Genomic DNA, 20,096 nt, shown 5'->3' with positions numbered 1-20,096 from the left:
GCCTGTGTCAAGTCATGAGCCTCTGGCCTTTGTTCATTGTTGTTAGTCTTGTATGACGTATATTTTCACTGAACTAGTACACAATATAATTAAGGGACCTGAGCTCTGGTGCAGGATTTTCTCACTACGTTAAAGACCCATAGGTGGCCTTTGGCTGCCCTTCTATGTTGTGTCTTGTGTACTATTGTTTGCCTGTTGGTCTTTTTCTTTTTTAGCCATGGCATTGTCAGAGATTATTTTTGACCTTTTTTAATGCCCCTTTGGTTTCTATTGCCTCTTCTTGACAACTTAAGTTCCGAGATAGTATTAGTTCAGAACATAAGATTATGGGGTGAATGTCATTCAGAGAGCATCCCTACGAATACTTTTATATATTTAATTATCCTGCATCTTAATAGAATAAAATTTTGACACAGAGATATGTTGTGCTTCCCATCAGGAAATTCAGAAAAAGACAATCTAATAGACAGCAGCATTGCTAATTAATTCAAAGTCACTTGATCATGACCATGATCTAGCTAGGGGGAAAGGCCTCGAAATAGTCATCAAATTGTCAGATATATTTGGATAGTAATGCAACATTATAGAAATTATAATAGATCTATCACAAGTAGTTCAAGTTCATGGGACATTAGCAGAAAACTTAACAAGTGTTGACCCATCAGCTGGAAAAGCAAAACCTTACTCAGGCATTTTGCAACGAAAGTCACACGCAAGATAAAAACCTTATTGAGTCCTTTAAATTGTTTAGTTTTAAATGCTTATTGACGTCACAGAATCAAATAGTTAACCAATAGAAACTTGTTGTTTAATTTGTATTTAATTGATTAAATAACTGAACACATTATGGGTACAACTACATGTACTTGGAATCTCAGACTTCATTTAGCCTGCAGTCTCCTTGGTTTAGTAAGAATAATCTCTTGCACCTCAGCACTATAATTTTTGAACTGTTTCTATACATCTATCTTTAAAATAAATATGTCTGTCCATTTTAGGGTTATGATCCTTCTTACAAAAGAATGAAGTCAATGCCATATTGCTTTTGTCAGCGTTTTCATCTTCATCATCATCTTCCCATTTCACTGGGGCTGCATCTTTTTCTAAAATAATGGCTGCCGTAGACCAACTGAACCTAACAAATTGTGGAAAACCAAATACATAGTCCATATTGTTTGCAAGGAAACTTTTAGTGTTAGGATCGGCTGGATAACCTGAGCCATACTGAAGATCTTCTGTATTTATATCTTCTTGGAATTTCCATTTTTTGACAGCCTTATCTCTGGTGACTTTAGCACATATACTGGCTGCACTAACGATTGGGTATAAAGAATCAGCCTTCTTTGCTACTGTTATGTCTATTGATGGGAATATACCTTTTAGTTTCTCTTGGTATTTAGTTGGATCTCCCACTGTATCAACGTAAACTTCAGCAATGTTAGCCCCCCTTTCGATTGCGAGAGCCACCAGTCGGATGGCACAGTCATGTGATAAAGCATTAAGGTTATATTTTGTTCTACGGAGCATGCTAGTTGATATAAAGGTAGGGGAGAGCACTTCGACCATCCATCCAATCATATCATTGGCTTCATTTATCTTATCAAAAATGCTCTCTCTTTGTTCTTCTGTCAAGGTCTTGGAATCAGCAAATCCCATTTCTCCAAATTTCTCCTTCAAGGATATTGGACTAAAACAAATTCCATAAACCATAGGACCAAGTACTGGTCCCCTTCCTGCTTCATCAATTCCCAACCAGCATGGTTCTGACTTGACACAATCTGGCAGTGGAGATTCTAATATTAAATTCTTCATATTATCTTCTTTCTCCAACTTAATTTCCAATTCCTCCTTTACCTCCATTTTTACTTTAAAAATTACTGATATTAAGCAATCGTCTCCTGGATCTGAAGAGAAATCAAAATAGAAAATTTAGAACAGTGCCTCTGTTTGAATATTGTATAACCATTCGCATCATAAACAATCCCCATTGCTGGTCCTATGTTTGTAAAATCAACCTGCATGACATGAACTGTTTAAAATCGGTTTTCTTTGATAGGATTATTCTGATTTATGTCCCTTGCTGCACATTTCAAATATAAATGCATTATTCAAGAAAAAATGATATTTCAGAGCCATTCCTTGTAAATTTTTGTTTTGCAAAATCATCAAACACCAGTCTTATAGCTCATTTTTCAGGTTTATTTATTACCGGTATTCTTAACAGAAATTTCATAACCATGTCTAGGAAAGTTAAGGAAAAATGTAATGTTTCTGGTTTGACCAGACAAAATTAAAAATTTACCCCTTTTGAAATTTTTTTTCAGTCTAACACTTATAAACGACATCTAGCCTTGTGATATTAAAAACTCTAAAGCACAGTTATCGTACTGAGACTTAGAAATCAAATTAGACAATCAATCAAAATACTTGTATAAATTAAAGCAATGTCATTTAAATGCTACATGTATGTGCATGCATGTCACTTTAATTGTACGAGCAACAAATATACATTTTGTACAAACAGAGGCTTCCTGAACAAAACCTTCCATTTTGATTTCTACATATAAATATTTACACTTTTCATTAGATATCTATATACAACTGTCAAAATGTACAAGAAATTCTAATGTTCTTTATTTACAACAATAAACAAGAAATCCTGATACATGTTCTACTTTTACATTTACATTCAATAATAACAGTTCAGTAATTCAGTTTGTCAGAACAATAGAACATTGTCACATAAAATCACATAAACATGTATAATCCTGGTAAAAAGGATAATTTGAAATAAAATCTGGCTTCAAGAAATCATAGCATCACATCATCAACACCATCTAATCTATAAGCATCATATTATCATGATGCTAAAAAGTCTTTGAGAGAACAGTTACTGCAATATTTAAACTGATAAAGTTTTCATAAGCCAATGGTTTCTCTTGACCCCTCATCTTGGAACGTTGTAAAGCAATTTCTAATCACATAAATATACTTATTAAACCAGGTGCTCCGCAGGGCACAGCTTTATCCCCAGTGGTCGAACCCTGAACAGTTGGGGCAAATTTAGTCACAATATTCAAGCTTGATACTGTCAGAATTTGGATTGTGATCAAATTTTTGACATAATATAGGTTTTTGTCACAAAATTAATGTGGTCAAAAATCTAACAAATCTATTGCACAATACTGTGCAATTGAAAATTTCTTCTTGAAACTTTTCAGAATTCGAAATTTAAAAAATTCTGAAAAAAAAGAAATCCCTTTAAAAAATGGTAAAAGCAAAATCCCCCCTCCCCCCCAAACTTTTTGAAACCCCCCTTGGGGCAATAACCCTTAAACTCAATCCCATGCTTTCCTTTGTAGTATTGAACCTTGTAGTACAATATTAGAGAGATCCATACACTTAAACACAACTTATTGTCATGATTGTTTGGAAACTAGAAACATGCATGCTTCTTTTTGGCCCCTTATTCCTACAATTTTGGGGCAATTAACCCAAAACTTAATCCCAGTCTCCCCTTTGTTATATGGTACATTGTGGTACAATTTCAGAGAGATCCATACAAATACACACAAGTAATTGTCTGGAAACTAGAAAATGCTCGTTTTGGTTCTGAATTCCTAAACTTTGGCCCCATAATCCCTAAAATGAATCCAAACCTTCTACTTGTGGTTTTAAACATTGCGGTTTAATTTCAGAGCAATTAAAATACTTGTGCACAAGTTATACTCCTGAAACTAGAAAAATGCTTGTTTTAGGCCCCTTTTGGGCCCCTAATTCCTAAATGGTTGGGACCATCATCCCCAAAACTGATCCCAACCTTCCTTTTGGTGTATTGAACCTTCTGAAAAAATTTCATAAAAGATCTATTCACTTAAACAAAAGTTATTTTCAGGAAACCAAAGTGTCTTCGGACGACGACGACATCAGTCATCATACCATTATACAAGGCCACCCTTAAAATATTGTTTGTTTGGCATTGCCGACCCACACTATCAGCAGGTGGGTAGGTAGGTAGGGATTTTTTTTTTTTTACATTTAAAAGCCTTATACATGTAAATCATGAAGTCTCCAGATCAATGTTGTCTCAAGCATTGCAGCATTGTTGTGTGTACATGCTGGTGGTTTCTTTGAAAGGAGTCAACCATCAATGTCACATTCTACATCATATGGATAATTTCACGTAAGACAGTCAGTTTTATTGGCAAAGTTAACCAAAGTACCCAGAAAAAAAACACAGAACTGAGGCAGGAAACTGACAAATTAACCATATAAAATGTATGACATGAAAATTGAACTTTTATTGTGGGACTGCCCATTGAACAGAGGCCTGATGTCACATCTTGAAGTTGTGGTCACAGTTTGGTAAAATTACCATAATTTAAATGGCTCAACCACTACGGCTCCTTGTACAAATGGACAAAGATTTAAAACTTTGCTTTGGTTTTATAAACATCACTTTCTACACCATATGGGTAATTTCATGGCAGTCAGTTTTAGTGCCATACTAAACCGTAGTACTTGAAGGAAAATGGCAACCTGTGGGAGGAAACTGACTAACCTTATCACATCTGACATGAAAATCAAACCTTAATTTTGCAACTGCCCAACTAGGGCTCAAACCAATACCTGGAGGCTAGTAATCATACATGTAAGGTGTGACGAACTACAATAAAAACATGCCTGATAAGTTTTGAGGATAAAGGATCTGTTCCAAATTAGGATAGCAAAATATCAAAAATTTGGAAGGTTGGCACAAATAGACATGGTGTTTATACTAATATTATCCAAGTGCAAGGTTTTTCAGGGATTTAAAACGTATGATAAATTCAAAATGGAATTATGCAGCAGGACAGACAATTTTTGCAGATAAATAAATTATTGGTTGTAATGCTTGTTTGATTAACAGAAATCTGGACATGCATTACATGAATACAGATAAATTAATGAGCCCTTAGAATTGTGGAAAAAGAGGGGATTTTATTCATCACTAGTACACTGGATTCATTTATAAATATGTTTCTGTCAGTATCTTTTATGTTTTAAGAATTATCTTATTCATGTTAAGAAGAAAGGCAAGAAAAGGGGGAAGTACTTCAATTGACACAAGATGCTAGTCTTTAAAATATGTATGTTTTGTTCCAGGCTAGCATCTACTGGTACAAAACTACTATAAACCTGTAAATCATTATGGTCTTTAAGCTTTGGTGCTTACAGCCATAATTATCTTGAATGCATCATTGTGGGTCTGACTATAGTAGATACTTTGTTCTCTGGTTCAAGGGAAAATTTGTCAATGATAAATTTCAAATATTTAATAAGTTCATCAAATGTAAGAGCCACGCATATTTGTTCTGTGATGTCCCGGTGAAAAACTTCTATCTCATGAAGCGACAAATTCAAGCAGAAATCATCTGTTTCTGCTTTACAAAAGATAAATCTGAGTCCTCTACAAGGTCTCTCAGAACGTTTCTTTCAAAGAATAGCTGAAATTTGAATTTTGATAAAATCCATCTTCCGATCGTCAACAGAGCGTAAATCAACAACATGCGAAGATGATACAGAAAGAGACAGCCATTACCGGCTTATCTTTTTTATTAAACAGTCATAAGTAAATATTATTAATTTTTAAAACAGCGGTACACACATGGTTTAAATATTTTGTGTGTAAGGATATGACCTTTCATTTTTTAAAGCGATCACGTTGACTACACATGTCAACAAAATTAAAAAAAATGGCGGCATATTATTTTATCATGAACGCAAATCGAAAGTACGAAGAAATGACATACCAATGACTTTTATTGTCAAAATTTATACATAATATTAATAATTGAAACCTGTTCACACATTGTGGTAACGTACGCTTTACAGCTTTACGTAATTGATCTAATATTAAAACTGAAAGTAGGTCAGAGTATTTTTCGTTTTCCATGATGCATTATGGCATCACGCGGCCGTAGCAAGGTGATGCATTAAGGCATCATACGGCGGTACCAAGGTGATGCCTTATAATGGCATCATACGCCTTGAATGGGTTTTAACATTGCAGCATAGGGAGATGCCTTCCCCTGCCGGCCTCTTTGATATTACTTTTGGCAGACTTTTTCTATTTCATGTCATTTAAATGTTTGCTCCCAATACAGTGTAAGGCAAGCGCTTTTAAGATCATGATTTGAAATAAGTAAAGCCAGGAACAAACTCGGTGGATACGATCAATTTCCGGCACAATTTCGATATTTTTAAATTAAAAAAAATATATTTCTGAAACGCAAATAAAATTATTTGGGCGGCAAGTTTTTCAGTGGGTCGGGCGGCAATGCCAAACAAATGAAATTTTATTTTAGGCCCAATCCCAAAAATTTTTTGGGGTCGTATAAAAACAAAACTTATATATAAATGTACAAACAAACAAATATTCTATTGCTAATCACAGCACCCGCAACATGCACATGGAGCAGAACAATCAACATTAATTTCATACTAATGATTGTATGATGTACATGAACCTATAATACAATGTATATATTGGACTATAAAAGAAAGTGTACGTTTTATCATAAAAATTACTGGTTCACTTCATTCAGCAAGAATTTTTACCATTGTTCGTCATGTAGGTATCCCCTTTAGGACTCTCATAAAGGTGCTGTTTACATGAACAGTATAAATTTTTGAAATCAAATTAATGTCAAATTAATAATGATAAAATAAATTATTATAATAAATTATAACAAGGATATACAAATCCTTAATTATAAGTTCAAAGTTCTTTATTTCCAATTAAGGGCCCCTGGCGGGACATAATGACAACAATAAACAATACATTCTGATTCTTAACACATAAACATATAATGAAGATAAAATTAAAATTTCTACTGACTGATAACTGTTTAAATTATTTTGGATTTAACAATTTTGAACTGGAGCGTGCTTGATAGAGGCAACTCGTTTTCATATGTTTTATATTAAGTATGAAATTCAAGATATAGTAATGTGGACTTACTTTATTAAACAGCTCAAAGATCTTCAGGGTAAAAATTTGTGGTCTTCTCACTTTCGCGCCATTTTTATCTATGGAAACAGACAGAGATGCTCCGAAAAGCTGTCGTAAACTGTATCTAAACTTCTTTTCCTACAAGGAGTGCAAAACGTTTGATTTTTGAAAGTTAATGTAATTTTTAGTTGTACAAGACTGAAAAAGTTACCTGAAAACGTTTTAAACGTGTAGATTCTTTACAAACTGACTGCGTGTCATGAAAATGCGCACGCACATGCAATATCCGGTAAAGAATGGCCGACACTGCGAAACGGGAGAAAATCGCTGCTGCTAGGAAGAAGGTTATCATCCTATTCCATTATCCCTTTATCACTCAATTTATATATATTGTACAGTAAAGGAAGAGCATTTTTTCCAAATCAAATGACCGATATGTACAGTTTGGTTTCTGTATATTTTCTTTCTTTCTCTCTTCTTTTATTTTGACAGCAGCCGGTTCATCAGTTCGTTTATGCACACAATAATAAAAAAATAAGCTTTATTTAGAGTCGGCAAATAAAGAAAACATCAGCTCAAATGAGCTGATACATGTTATTAAATTAATAGGGACTGTCTGTTTGCTGTGATATAGTATTAATCAGCATAACTGATATGATCATTAAGGCAAAATGAGCTGGAGCGTAGGAGCCTTGGTCCGCAACTTGGTGGTAAAAACAGTTAATCAACAGTGATCAATTCTAGCACTTCTGCAAATGTACAAGACAGACGCCTCGAAACATACCTACCAACCCTCTGAGTCTTGTTTTGAGTAGGATACCCCTGTGCAAACGACGAAATTATATCTTGCTTTTATATTTTGACCTAGAATAACCGAAGATTGTATTTCTCATGACTTATTCATTGATTTCAATATAGAAATAAACCTAACAATCAGCAATCATTTGAAAACTTAGGTCTGACAGAATTTTTAATGTCCCTTCCATATATAATTAGGAATCACAATTCAGTCCTGCTATGTAAGGGAGCTACCATTTGATTTTTATGGGGGGGGGGGGCTAGGATGAAATTTGAAAAAAATAGGCAGGACAGGAATTTTGATTAAAAAAAAAAGGCAGGATGAGACACTTGCAAAAAAAAAGTCAGGATGACAATTTAGGTTAACAAAGTCAGGATAAACTAAAAAAAATGCAGGACAGAATAGAGTGAAAAATAAAAAGGCAGGACAGAGATTACAACTAAAAAAAAATTCAGGACAACATTTTTCATCCTAGCCCCCCCCCCCCCCCATAAAAATCAAATGGTAGCTCCCTAATGTAAACTCCAGTCCAATAAGATAGAGGTCTGTCTAGATCAAGCGGCAGAGTAAAAAAGATATAGATGAATGCAAATCCTAATGTCGAGCAGATTTGAATGATTTATTTTAATTTTTATGACCAAGTTCACTAGGCAATAAATCTTTTTTCAAATCATTGAATTTCTGCTGGTGGTCTGTTCGATGTTTGTAAGCGTGCTTGTAAATAGTAAAGAACTCATATATATATATAAAGAAATCAAAATATGGAATATTATGAGCTATGAGACTTGAACATTGTAGAAGGTGTTGAAACAGGCTGAAAACCCAAGCTTGTATAGATTATAACAGTGAATCAAAGAAAAAAGTATATTTATTTAACTTTTGTTGGAGTTTTGTAGAAACAGGTCATATACAAATGTATTTAACTTGAAAATGTCGTTCATGCAAAATCTATGACAAAGCAGGGGAGATCTCCCTCTTTAAAGGTTTCAGAGGTTGACTGGTATGCTGCTAAATATATACTGAGCAGTGGGAAATTGCATTTTAAGACATATTGGTTACAATTGAATTGTCCATACTATTTTATATTGTGTGTGTTTGTGCATTAATTGGGTTGACAGGTGTTTTGTTTTGGAAAGGAATTTTCCTAAAACTTTCTACAATACAAATTACTGTTCTGGAACATGCGATTTTATCTGCATATGGACAAATGTATACAGCTAGGTTAGAGAAGTTTGGGGGAAAATTCCAAAGGGATTGATTGATATGCAGCAAAAATTTACAAATTAAATTGTTATATTCATGAAAAGAAAATAATACTTTATTGAATGCTCTCGTGACAGGAGCATGAGTCGACTCACTAACCATGCTAACTAGAAAACATAAATGTGAAAAGAGATATTTAATTTGGAACTTAGTGAACTGAAAGATTATTGGTTTTGACTGGCATATTATAATTAATTAAATTGCAGTAATGAATGGATAAATTTTATATTTCTGTTTCAGTTGAACCAGTTTAAGAAGAAAACTGGGAAAACTTCTCCAGCAAATGCTAAAAAGTCTAAGATTAATGACGAAAGTACACAGAACCCAGAAAATGAAATTAAGCATACAGCTGAAAACACATTCCAAAACCTAAATGGTAATTCTGCAACAGATATAATCCAGGTAAAACACTTTCAAGACAAACATTTGTACCTTGTTATTCTAAAGCAGATAAGATCTGAGTAAAACATATTCTATCTGTAATGATGTAATTAATGTTTTTGTAATAGATACATTTACTGATAGGACATGTTTCAATTTCAGTATGTAGTAGATTTTTTTTTAAATTATGAATAAAACAAAATTTTCTACATTAGATATTAGATATTCTTTGAGAGAGCAAATATTTCTTATAGATTTAATATTTATTGTATAATTCCTCACTAGCATATATATCCAAGTAATGCTCACTTGTCTACACTTGTTAGTCAACCAACAATGACAGTTATTAGATGAATACCTGTATGTTATTAAAGAAGTTTAGTGTTATTGTAGAATTTTATAAGTATGTAAAAAAAGTTATATACATTTGTATTTACATTTGCTTGTATGTGTGTAGATTTAGTAATCTGAAAGTCTCCTATTTAAATTCAGACCAAAGATTCTCCAGACTCCATAGAAAACAGAAAAGATAGTGAAGATCTAAAGTAGGTTAAATATACACCAAACATCCTACAATATGTACAATGTAGATATTTCATATGATTAAAAGTTTGCATCCTTTTTTCTTTTTATAGACATATTCAACATATGTGCATGTAAACACACAAATGAACATACTGTAAACCAACTTATTTTCGCGGATACTTTATTTCGCGTTTTACCAATTCTAGTCCGTTTCGCGCCTTTTAAAATTCGCGATTTTCTTATTTACTTGATGTAGATTAATAACGATTTACCTATTCGCGAAGATTTATATTCACGTTATTTTTCTCCTTGCGAAAATAAGTTGGTTTACAGTATATAAAGATAAACAATTTACTAACTTGAAAAAATTGTTGCTAACTTACTTACTATAGTTAAACTAATTTAATATCCATGCAGTGTTTTGCGGAATGAATACTATTGCGGTAATAGTATACATGCTTTATATGAAATGTTGTTTTTAAATTAAAATTTTATATCTTTAATCTTAATCCTTTTGTAAAACTTATTATCAGGTATAACATCAGGTATAAGAAAGACAAACACTGTTCCTAAAATATTGTCCATGAATGAGGCTTCCCTTTACAAATGCTTTATATATACCATATATTTTTTAATGAAATATTCCGGAAATGATTTATGTTTTTTTATTATCCAGTAAAATGAAAACACATCCTAATTTGTCTCCAGGAAGGTACTTTCAGTTTTCTTCTTTCATACTAATCTGTTTCCTTACGTTGTTGGTCACATGTAGATGAGGTACTATTATTAAATTACATTGTTGAACTATGATGAGATATTTCTCCTGTGTAGTATCTTAAAGGGTCTTTGAATTAAGAGTAAGGTTTAATACTAACATTTTGTTTACTTGTAAGGCCTGATAATTGTGGATCTTAGTTTTGTTGTAGTATTTATTTATTATTTATACCTACTTGTGACTGGCAGAAATTGAACTTTGAACCTATTTGTGTTGATCTGATGTAACTGTTCAAAACATTTCCATGTGTAATCAGCATGAGACAGTTTAAGAATTAGAAATATTAGTTTTGAATGGTATGCACGCATTTCTTAATGATTTTTTTCCCAACATAATCTTTCACTACAACTTCAAAAGTGCTCTAACAACATATTTGGTGAAATTCTAGAGAAAATAAATGTGTACATGATCATGATGATGATAAAATCTTAATATTGAACATGTTGAATCTTTGAAGAAATTTTATAAATTTCAATGTTTATCCGATGAAAATTGTTAACCTGTGTTTAATGAAAAGGGTTATTGTATTTTATCAATCCATGATGTTTAATTTGTTCCACTCTTTTTGAAAAAATTAGTCTCAAAAATGTTCTTAAGTTGATTAATAGTAGAAAATTTTTTTGATACATTATTATCCAGTAAATAGATATTTAAAGAAATGACAATTAGATTAAATTTAACATGAATTATTAAGCTCTTGACATTAATGCTATTAATTAGAATTGTTGATTGCTACTTTGTAACAGATGTATTTATGATACTACAAATGATATCCTCCCACTAATTCTTTAAGAACCCTTGGTCTCTTTTAGTAACTGTTGATATAAATACTCAACTTATATTATCGATGATCTGTATCTGACTTTATTTGCATCTATGTGTATACAGATTATAATATTAGAAATATGTTTTTGAACAATTTTCACTATATTACCAACATATATCTTATTCTTGTTGCCAGACTTTCCCTTTATGTAGACCTAGAATTGCAGAGAAATTGGACTGGAAGAAAACTAAATTTTCATTCATTATTTATTTTTTTCAAATTTAACTGGTTATACATTTATATTAGATACACATAATATACAAAAGTATGAAGGTTTAATTATCATACATTGTAGAAAAGGCAAAATGTATTTTCATATGATTTTTTTACTTGTTACATTATATTGACCTCACATTTAATTCAGAACACAATGTTGAATTTTACACTTTGATATTGAAAAGTTATGGTTAACTCAAATAAAACATTAGTGTCATAGTCACATATCGTATGTTAAGGGATTGCTATATTTATGATTGACATGTATTATTCAGGACTACAGCCTCCACAGAAAGTCTACATCAGCTATCCAGACAGTTAAATGGTCTTTTGGCAGAGGTATAACAAACATTTTTGTTGCTGTTTTAATTTTATAGTTGTAAAATGGGGAAATTAGCTTTTAAAAATTGAATAGAGACACAGTCTTCATAAAGACCTCTACAAAAGTGGACTTCCAGCATATGGACATGCTCCAAAGTGCACTTATTGTCAATACATCATGGCAAGGTCACATGAATCCAGTATCTGTTGCAAATTAACTCAAACAATATGAAACATTATCATTAGCTGTATTTCTTTAATTATTGTTTGAGAAACACGTTTCATGTACTTACTAATGTTTTGGGGTTTTTTTTAAAAGAAGGTTGTCACATTTTTACAAAAATATTTTATAAAAAATTGTAATTGGTAAAGTTACATGTTTCATTGCACTCGCTGCCAAGTTCAATCGACTGCTGCATACCATAGAAAAAAATGATCATAATTCTATATTTGTTATACTAATGAAGAAATCATTATGTTTCAGTCGAGTGCATTGATCGGAGCAGAGGATTTAGATACATCAAGTGTAGAAGAACTTGAAGTAAGTAATATTAAATGTGCTTCATTTTCAAATGAATGTCTGGGCAACCAATAAATCGATCAATTATTTTCAAATGAATGTATGTGCAAACTTTGATAAAAGAGATTGATGTGTTAAAGTTCACTCAAAACAAACAAAAATACATTAAAGCTAAATTATACAAAGACTGCTATACATCTCAAAAGTCACAAAACACTGACAAACATCATATCAAAGCTTTTCAGTCTAATGCTATATAATTGATTTTTTTTAAATATTTATTAACTACTTGACACCAACAATCAATTGAAAATTTTAAGGTGTGGTCTAATAAACAGTTTGATATACACCTTATTATGCCCCTGTAGGCAGGAAGTAAACTGCCTCTGCTATTCTGTTCCGTCAGTCCAATAAAATCATAGCAATTTTCTTACAAACTACCAATAACATGTAAAAGTTAAAACTAAAATTTCACATTCATTGCTCATCATCATCCAGTTTACAGAATACCTAAAGCAGTGGTATCATAGTGTGCTATCTGTTTTGTGGCTTGGATGAATATTTGGAAGAAAATATAAGAAATTATATACATATAATAACACTATATGTGAGTAGACACTGTAATATGATTATTTTGCAGAGAAGGAATCAAGATCTTGCTGCTTTGTTAGAGAAACATTCCCAGGCTAATGAGCAATTAAATCTACAAATACAACAGATTGTAAGTGATTTATCGTAATAATACTTACTATACATTTATGTCAAGATTTTTTGTTTACATCAATTTCAAGTTTTTAGTTATTTAAGGAAACGAAACATTTCAAATTAGTTTTAATCAATGCTTTATAACAATTGATATTACAGACCAAAAAGTATTTTTCATGTAAATGTTAGTAGATAGACATACAGAACTATTTCCCTATACCCTACATGAGCCTTTTTTATTATTATAGAGAGATCATTCTAAAAATCTACAAGGCCAACTAGAGAGGGAAAGAGAAAATTTTCTTACAAAACAGAAACAGGAACTAGGACCATTAAAAGAACAACTTCAGGTAAGTTAGGCAAACCAGTGTTCAGCAGACTGAAATTTGTGACAGACTTTTGGTTCACACATTTATTATACCCCACGCAACAAAGTTGCGGAGGGTATGATGTTTTTGACCCGTCCGTCCGTCAGTCCTGTTTCTTGTCATCGCAACTCCTCTCAAACCACACAACAGAATTTCACGAAACCTTTTCAGATGAAAAGGACATACTATGTAGTTGTGCATATTGACAGGAAATTGCGATTCAATTTTTTTTTATAAGAGTTACGCCCCTTTGTACTTATTTGCTTAATGTACTACTGCAACAGTTTGTCATCGCAACTCCTCTGAAACTACACAACAGAATTTCATGAAACCTTTTAAGATAATAAGGACATACTATATAGATGTGCATATTGACAGGAAATTACGATTCAATTTTTTTTCTAGGAGTTACATCTCTTTGAACTTATTTGCTTTAAGGTACTACTTCAACAGTTTGTCATCTCAACTCCTCTGAAACCACACAACAGAATTTCATGAACTATGTAGATAATAAGGACATACTATGTAGATGTGCATATCGACAGGAAATTACAATTCATTTTTTTTTTCTAGGAGTTACACCCCTTTGAACTTATTTGCTTCAATGTACTTCTGCAACAGTTTGTCATCTCAACTCCTCTGAAACCACACAACAGAATTTCATGAAATTTTGTAGATAATAAGAACATACTATGTTGATGTGCATATTGACAGGAAATTATCATTCAATATTTTTTCTTATACAATTTTTTTTTCTTACACTTATTTAATTTCTCCAATGACAATGTGGGGACGTGGGGTATGTGAGCGTGCTCACTAAGGTTCTTTAATTTATATAAATGGTTGCAATGTGGTATGATTGCCAATGACACAACTATTCAACCCAGTATAAGCCGACTAACAGTCTCTTTATTTCATGTTATGAATGTCAAAAATTAGTACATTGCTAGTAGATATATGAGTTATGATGAAATCACACCTTTATTTTGTATTTGTTCTGAACATTAACCAATTTTTGTTTGTATGCATTTGTCTAGTAGAAAATAACTTAAATATAAATCTTCATCAATACTTAAAGTATAGAAAAAGTTAAAAAAAAAAAAAAAAAAAAATCAGGAAAATATAAAGTGAGCAAAGTGGGCTAGGAAGTGCTAAGCAGCATGTGAAAATAGATACAGTGGCTTTGTCTATCAGACAGTCGGCTAGCAAATACTGCTGATGCAGATAAATTTACTTTATTATTAAATGTTTTGGCATAACAAAATGTCTTTTGATTTCAAGTTTTAAAAAATATGAGAAACAGTGAAGTTGAAAGCAGAGTTCAGACGTGGACTATTACTGAAAATCATAAATATTCTTCAGTAACACTTAATCATTTTATGTTAATTATTACATTATAATTTATTTACATATATTTGAACTTGATTATTATTTATATTTCTTTTACTTTTTCTTTTAAGGTACATATACAAACAATTGGCATATTAGTGGCAGAAAAAACTGAGACACAATCACAGTTAAACCAGTCACAGAAATTAGCTGAGACCAGGTTTAGTAAGTATCCAAAATAACTGCAATTGTTTAAAAATATGTATTTGATTGCCTTAAAAATTTTGTAATAAGTACAAGAATATTACAACTTCTTTTTCTATGAAATACATTTACATACAATATGTACAGTAGTTCTTTTGATGAATAAGTTGTTCACATCGTTGGTCATTATTACCAAGTATTGTATTTTAAAGAATACATTTTAAAAGAGAACTAGCTTTGGATAATATATGTCATTAAAGAGTTGCTTTCAAAATTATATCTCTTCATAATTTGTTTATAATAGATGAAATAGAAGAACTCTCAGGAAGATTAAAAGCTTCAAGACAAAGAGTAGCAGATCTAGAAAGAAGTCTTTCAACAACAAGTTCATCTAGTCAACAGTTTCAAAAGGTATTGTACAGTTTGATTTGTTACTAAGGGGTTGTTGCATTAAATCATACATAGCTTTTTCAAAATGGTGTAACCACCTATAGATGCAATTTTTGAATTTCACTGACATATTGACTGTAACAAAAAGAATATGACACTCTGCCAAAGTTGAAATGTCAAAGTGCTTTCAAGAGTCCAATGCATGCAAAAAAAATATTCTATAAAACAATTACTACTTTTTGTATGGGGAATTTCAGAAAATTGCTGTGACAATAATGAAGCACTTACACGTTTTTGTAACCTTGGATTTAGGAGTAAAAGCCATGCAATGATCATCAATGTATTAAGACAAAAGAAATTATTAGCATTGCCACTATTTATTTTAACATCAGCTTGTAATAGTAGATATCTTTCATTTAAGTAATCAATATCTGTCTACTTGAAGTGTATGTTTGATCCCAGTTTGGGAGATGGTAATGTTCATATATATATTTTCTCTGAGAGTGAGATAAGAAATTGATTAATTATTTTTTGATTTCAGAGTAGTAAAGACTATGCTAAAGATGTTGACAGATTAAAATTGGATTTGTATAAAGCAAAGTAAGTCTGAATAAAAATTTGTTATTATTTATTTTAAAATGCTGTTAATTAAATAATTTTTTCACCCAAACCAACCAGGCTATGAAACAATGCCAGGCACTGTTAATTATGTGTATTGACATATATACTATATTTTTATGCTTTCACATTTTTCCCCACTGATACACATAATTAATATGGCTTCTGTCAAAGAAAGCTCCATTTGGAGCTTATTTTTAACCGGATTTTTGTGACAAAAATGTCGGTTATTGATTTGGGGATGTACGGCGGTCGGGCGGGCGGGCGGGAATCAAATGTTGTCCATGCATTAACTCATGAACCGTTCAACCAAAGCTTTTAAAATTTTAATATGTTGTTACTGACAACTAAATGAAGGTCAAGTTCAATAATGGCGATTTTGACTTTTACCGTTCAGGAGTTATGGTTCTTGAAAGATTGAAAAATGGAGTTTACAGTCGTGTCCGTGCATTTACGCATGAACTGTTCTACCTAAGCTTCCCAAATTTTAATATGTTGTTACTGATGACAAAATGGAGGTCAAATGTCAATAATGGCGATTTTGACTTTTACCGTTCAGGAGTTATGGTTCTTGAAAGATTGAAAAATGGAGTTTCCAGTCGTGTCCGTGCATTTACGCATGAACTGTTCTACATAAGCTTCCCAAATTTTAATATGTTGTCACTGATGACAAAATGGAGGTCAAGTTCAATAATGACGATTTTGACTTTTACCGTTCAGGAGTTATGGTTCTTGAAAGATTGAAAAATGGTGTTTCCAGTCGTGTCCATGCATTTTCTCATGAACCATTCAACCAAAGCTTTTGAAATTTTTATATGTTGTTACTGATGGCAAATTAAAAGTCAAGTTCAATTATGACGATTTTGACTTTTACTGTTCAGGAGTTATGGTTCTTGAAAGATTGTGAAATGGCGTTTCCATTCACGTTGTTGAATTTACTAATGAACCATTCAATCAGCTTTTTAAATTTTAAGATGTTGATACTGATGACAAAATGGAGGTCAAATTTGATATTGACGATTTTCACTTTCACCATTCATCAGTAATGGTTCTTGTGATATTGCCAGGACACAAATAAATATTAATAAATCCGGTTTGCTGTCGTTGTGACAGCCTCTTGTTATAGATAAGGCTCCGTGTTGAAGACTTTAACCTATAATGGTTTTTGTAGAGCCTTCGACTTTAGTCGAAAAAGCTATATATTTGTATGCCCTGCCTAGGATAGTATGTTTTCTAGCCTGTATGTTGGTCTTTCATTTAGTTAGTCCTTATGTCCCATATTATGTCAAAGGGAGATAACTAGGAAGTTGTGGTCAATTCAACTTGAAACTAAGGTGCTCATAATCATTATTATATGAAATTAAAAAAAAAAGTTTTTCTTTCAAGTTATGGTTTGAACCAGATTTATACACAGAACATTGAAGTTAGATGGTATAAGCTAGGCAATTGTGTCTTATGGACAAAATTTTGTGTGTTAAATGTTTACAGTTGTGTAATGAAAATAACTTTAATATGCCATTTTCTTTTAACAGCAAATCAAATGAAGAACTACAACAGCAGACTTCTGAATTGTCTGGTAAACTTCAAGCAAAGGTAGGTAATCCATGATCAAGAAGGAAAACAATTGCAGTCAAAAGAAAAGGCCTCTGTTTTATAAGACCGCATCATATAATGGTATGATGTCGTCGTCATCTGCGTTGTCGTCCGAAGACACATTGGTTTCCAGACAATAACTTAAGTTTAAGTGAATGGATCTCTATGAAATATTTTTAGAAGGTACATTAAGGGGTTGTGGGGCCAACAGATTAGGAATTAAGGGCCCAAAAGGGGCCCAAAACAACACTTTTTGTAGTTTCCAGACAAATAACTTGTGTGTAAGTGTATGTATCTCTTTGACATTGTACCACAAGATTCCATATCACAAAGGGAAGGCTGGGATTGAGTTTGGGAATAATTGCCCCAAACTTGTTGGAATGAGGGGCCAAAAAGGGCAAAAATCAAGCACTTTTCTAGTTTCAAGACATTAACTTGTGTTTAAGTGTATGAACCTTTCTGAAATTGTACTGCAAGGTTCCATACTACAGAGTGAAGGATGGGATTGAGTCTTTGGGTAATTGCTCTAAAGAGGGAGGGTAGGGGGTTCAAAAAGGTTTTGGAGGTATATTTTTTCCAATTTTAAGGAATTCATATTTTTTTTCCAAAATTTACAAATTTCAAATTTTTGAAAAGTTTAAAGAAGAAATCTTTATTTGCACAGTATTACACAATAGATTTGTTAGATATTTGATCTCATTTATTTTGTGTCAGAAACCTTTATTATGTCAAAAATTTGAATACAATCAAAATTCAGACAGTATCAAGCTTGAATATTGTATCCAAATTTGCCCAAACTGTGCAGGGTTGGACCACTGCCATTGTATCAGGCTGCGCTCGGCAAAGCATTTTATTACCCCTAGATATAGAAAAATCAAAAGTTACAAAAGTTTTAAATCTAATACATCCTTCACTGGTTCATAAGATGATTAAATGTATTATAATTTGTCTTACAGATTTGCATTAAGAGTTTTGAATTTCTTACATGTTAGACTGTCAGCAGTCCTATAGCTTAACTATTTGTAATGTACAATGACTTAGTATAAAGAGAGGCAAAAGACAACATAAAGACAAGTGAAAATTATTAGTCAAAGAAAAAACAAGAATACCAATGCCAAAACCGAGAGAAAAAAAAAAAATACATACAGAAGTCTGAAAAATTGTACAAAGAAAACTTTACATAACTTAAAAACAGCAATATCTGATATGTTTTGATAAAAAGACAATACATGCAAAATTTTAATGTACTTTATCCATCTTCACATGTTTGATCTCTGACCTTTGATGACATGTGTTTAAATGGTCTTAAAAGTGTTTCCAATCCAAATAACATAACTTCTAAACATTTACAGGTAACTGAATGTACAGGATTAGAACAGTCAATAGATGAACTAAAAAATAAATTAGAAATGGCAGAATTATATAGTAAACAAGTATCTAGTCACCAGGATGGAGGACAGGAATCTCTTAAAATTGTAGAAACACTAAAACAAGAAAAGGAAGAATTACTCACTAAAATCCATGAGGTATGGTCAAAAACTGAAAAATGATTGTAATATTCATATTTGTGTTCTCTAAGTGAATTTACAATTCCATTTACTATGGATTTATTTAATTTTTTTAATTTTAAGGATTCGGGAATAGTATTTTCATTGAAACCTAAATTGATGGTTTTGACAATATCTGTGCAGAAAATTTTACAGACAATTTATTGATGCAAATTGTATATTATAATTTTTGTAATTCTTTTAAAGTTAAAATTATTTTGAGATGCATGTAAATGTAGATATTGAAAAAGTGGTAGTTCATATGTTTTTGTAAATCAAGTTTCTGTATTTAAAATGCTCTCATTAATTTTGGTATGTACATGATGTAAAGTAGATGGTTGAACAATGCTGGTAAATTATGCAAATCTTGATTACTAAATGAAAAATTTGTAATTGATGATGTAATATTAATCTTTTTTACTGCTTTCAGTATACAGAGGCATTCCAAAGAGTGAGTACAGAAAAAGACCAGCTAAGTGAACAATATCAACAGTACATGGACCAGTTACAGGGACATAATAAAAAGTTAACAGAACAGGTAATTCATCAATAGGGATTCCAAAAAATATTTGGGCAGTTCGACATTTTTATGCCCCATCTACGATAGTAGAGGGGCATTATGTTTTCTGGTCTGTGCTTTCGTTCGTTCGTCCGTCCAGCTTCAGGTTAAAGTTTTTGGTCAAGGTAGTTTTTGATGAAGCTGAAGTCCAATCAACTTGAAA

The 20,096-nt window shown here is 31.9% G+C and overlaps 2 protein-coding genes across 4 annotated transcripts in view; one reads left to right on the top strand and one right to left on the bottom strand.

The window, feature by feature from the left end:
* Positions 1-801: 801 nt before the first annotated feature.
* On the bottom strand, positions 802-7,223 carry LOC139511787 (ribonuclease H2 subunit A-like). 2 transcript variants are annotated; one of them, XM_071298847.1, is made up of 2 exons: positions 7,206-7,223; positions 802-1,904 (listed from the first exon to the last, which is right to left on the bottom strand). In XM_071298847.1, the coding sequence occupies exon 2, from the start codon at positions 1,858-1,860 to the stop codon at positions 937-939; it is 924 nt and encodes a 307-aa protein (XP_071154948.1). In that variant the 5' UTR covers positions 1,861-1,904; positions 7,206-7,223; the 3' UTR covers positions 802-936. The 2 variants fall into 2 exon arrangements, with proteins under 2 accessions (XP_071154948.1, XP_071154947.1); XM_071298846.1 differs by lacking the exon at positions 7,206-7,223 and adding an exon at positions 7,004-7,123.
* The window catches only part of LOC139511784 (golgin subfamily A member 2-like), a 29,103-nt gene continuing 16,088 nt past the window's right edge, over positions 7,082-20,096 (top strand). The window contains exons 1-14 of one of the 2 annotated variants that reach the window (XM_071298842.1): positions 7,214-7,338; positions 9,297-9,458; positions 9,930-9,982; positions 10,639-10,674; positions 12,055-12,118; positions 12,585-12,641; positions 13,261-13,341; positions 13,574-13,675; positions 15,154-15,247; positions 15,531-15,637; positions 16,158-16,216; positions 17,767-17,827; positions 19,180-19,353; positions 19,805-19,912. In XM_071298842.1, the coding sequence (XP_071154943.1) occupies positions 7,291-7,338; positions 9,297-9,458; positions 9,930-9,982; positions 10,639-10,674; positions 12,055-12,118; positions 12,585-12,641; positions 13,261-13,341; positions 13,574-13,675; positions 15,154-15,247; positions 15,531-15,637; positions 16,158-16,216; positions 17,767-17,827; positions 19,180-19,353; positions 19,805-19,912 (1,206 nt within the window). In that variant the 5' untranslated portion in view covers positions 7,214-7,290. Of the gene's footprint in view, positions 7,339-9,296; positions 9,459-9,929; positions 9,983-10,638; positions 10,675-12,054; positions 12,119-12,584; positions 12,642-13,260; positions 13,342-13,573; positions 13,676-15,153; positions 15,248-15,530; positions 15,638-16,157; positions 16,217-17,766; positions 17,828-19,179; positions 19,354-19,804; positions 19,913-20,096 lie in introns of both variants that reach the window. The other variant, XM_071298843.1, reaches the window with a different exon arrangement.

This window comes from Mytilus edulis, chromosome 2, assembly GCF_963676685.1.
Source record: "Mytilus edulis chromosome 2, xbMytEdul2.2, whole genome shotgun sequence".
NCBI lineage: Eukaryota > Metazoa > Mollusca > Bivalvia > Mytilida > Mytilidae > Mytilus > Mytilus edulis.
This window is presented reverse-complemented; position numbering and strand designations above follow the sequence as displayed.

Bases quoted from the DNA above. Each gene is read 5' to 3' on its own strand.
- LOC139511787 (XM_071298847.1), bottom strand. From the start codon at position 1,860: ATGGAGGTAAAGGAGGAATTGGAAATTAAGTTGGAGAAAGAAGATAAT.